At 44.6% G+C, this 1,789-nt stretch overlaps 1 protein-coding gene across 1 annotated transcript; it reads right to left on the bottom strand.

Annotated features, from left to right (window-relative positions):
- Positions 1 to 466: 466 nt before the first annotated feature.
- Boh2 (Buddy of Hmr 2) lies at positions 467 to 1,543 on the bottom strand. Its single transcript, XM_017177214.3, has one exon. The coding sequence runs from the start codon at positions 1,367 to 1,369 to the stop codon at positions 614 to 616; it is 756 nt and encodes a 251-aa protein (XP_017032703.1). The 5' UTR covers positions 1,370 to 1,543; the 3' UTR covers positions 467 to 613.
- Between the last annotated feature and the right edge of the window lie 246 nt (positions 1,544 to 1,789).

Genomic DNA, 1,789 nt, shown 5'->3' with positions numbered 1-1,789 from the left:
AAACCTTAAAATATGCCTAAGACACATTTTTGTATAAATAATTCCAAGGTTTTAATAACTATTAGTACATAACTAGGACATTCATTAAACAATTACAGAATATTTTCATAAATGCAACCTTTAATAAAACATTCTTAAATCTTTTTCTAATCTAAAATTGTAGTAAGCGTGCTTCTCGTCCTAATTCTCGTCCTTTTCATATACTCTCCTCACATCGCGGCGCCTTTTAATTTCGTTTTATATTCCCTTAAAAACGCAAAAAAAAAATATATATATATATATTGAAATAAACTTCAAGCAGGCTTCATCTTCAAGTTGATGTAGGTCTCTGCTAATCCGCATTCGGCATGCCCTTTTCAACCGATGGGAAAATATCACTCGAATCATTATAAATTCAAAAACAAATAGATTTCAGCTTGATGCTTATGAAACCAACAAATGTTTCCAATAAAGTAAGCAGCGTGGATACATTAACGACCATTACGAATTGCATAATTTATTATTTATTTGTATTAACAATGCGTCAGCTAAGTTTATTGATTTAAATCTAGGGCGCTACCGCGTCAGCTCAAGCGTATTTGGTTTTTGGGGAAGGGGGAATGATGTCGATGGTTTAGCGGCGTGGGGTCTCCTCCAGTCGGGCCACCTTGCGTCGCAGCTCCATAAGCTCTGCCTGCAGGCGATCCACATGGACGGGTACAGTGGATGCTGTCACTGGCGGAGCCGCTGGTGGGACAATAGCTGGCCTGAAGGGCACCGAACCCTCTACGCTGGCAATGGAGAAGTCGGGATGAATCTGGGGCGTTGTGACATGCCGACTGGCTGGGCTTGCACTTGGTACCACAGTGGGACGTGCGGGAGTAGGCGTTGAAACAGGATTATTAGTTGGCGTTGACACAGGATTATTAATTGGTGCAGTGCCCCGATGGTTGGCTATCAGCTTCTGCAGCTTGGACACGGCACTGTCACGTTGCGAGTCGAGCAGCAAGCGCATGGCTTCCTGGTCGCCGGAACGCGACTTTTCCAGCGAATCCGAATCGTCGATGAGCACATAGTTGATGACGTGAGCATGGGTGCCCGGCTTGATGCGATAGATGGGCTGGCCTCCATCGCCGCCGGTGGCCTGGGAAATGGACGGAATATCGCACATTTTTGCCATCTTGCCGCCGACTTGAAAGATCGATGTGTGCCCGTTGACGACCAGGGGCTTGGGCAGTATGTACGGGGTGGACACAAACTGGCAGCACTTCCTCTTGGTCTTGTCCACCACGGTGGCCACCTTGCAGCCGGCGGTGTTGCAGGCTCTCAGCGGCATGAGCGCATCTCCGCCAGAATTGGCAGTTGTTTGTGCCGCACTCGCCTGCTGCATGTTAGTTTTCCTTTCGGCAGCTCTTGCGCGTCGTGAATTGTGATGTTGTATTGCCTTCAGCTGGCTAATTTGTTGCTCCAATGCGCGCACTACTTTTAGTTTAAATTTGTCAATTAAATTGTACAATTTGTCGTCGTTTTAGCGTCGCCGCGAGTTGTTTTTTCTACTTTCATATGGGCAGTGCTGGAGAAGTACCAAATAAGTTGTTTTCCAGCACTAGCGCTCGGTTGAAAATACCAAAGAAAAATACCGCTTTTCACAGTGCGCTTGTCGATAAGTCGATAGGCAATATGGCGGGTAATTTGAAAAATAAGCAGGGAGGCAAAATATTATTGTTCTATAATATTAAATACAACTTGTTGGGTTTAAGTGGTTGCATTTTATGTGATTTAATTATTATTTATTCATTTATTTAAGGTA

Source organism: Drosophila kikkawai, chromosome 2L, assembly GCF_030179895.1.
Source record: "Drosophila kikkawai strain 14028-0561.14 chromosome 2L, DkikHiC1v2, whole genome shotgun sequence".
NCBI classification, from domain to species: Eukaryota; Metazoa; Arthropoda; class Insecta; order Diptera; family Drosophilidae; genus Drosophila; species Drosophila kikkawai.
The sequence above is the reverse complement of the archived record's forward strand: the minus strand, read 5'-3'. Positions and strand labels throughout refer to the sequence as shown.

What these genes read in the sequence shown, in the direction of transcription:
- Boh2 (XM_017177214.3), bottom strand. Translation starts at nt 1,369, where the DNA reads ATGCAGCAGGCGAGTGCGGCACAAACAACTGCCAATTCTGGCGGAGAT.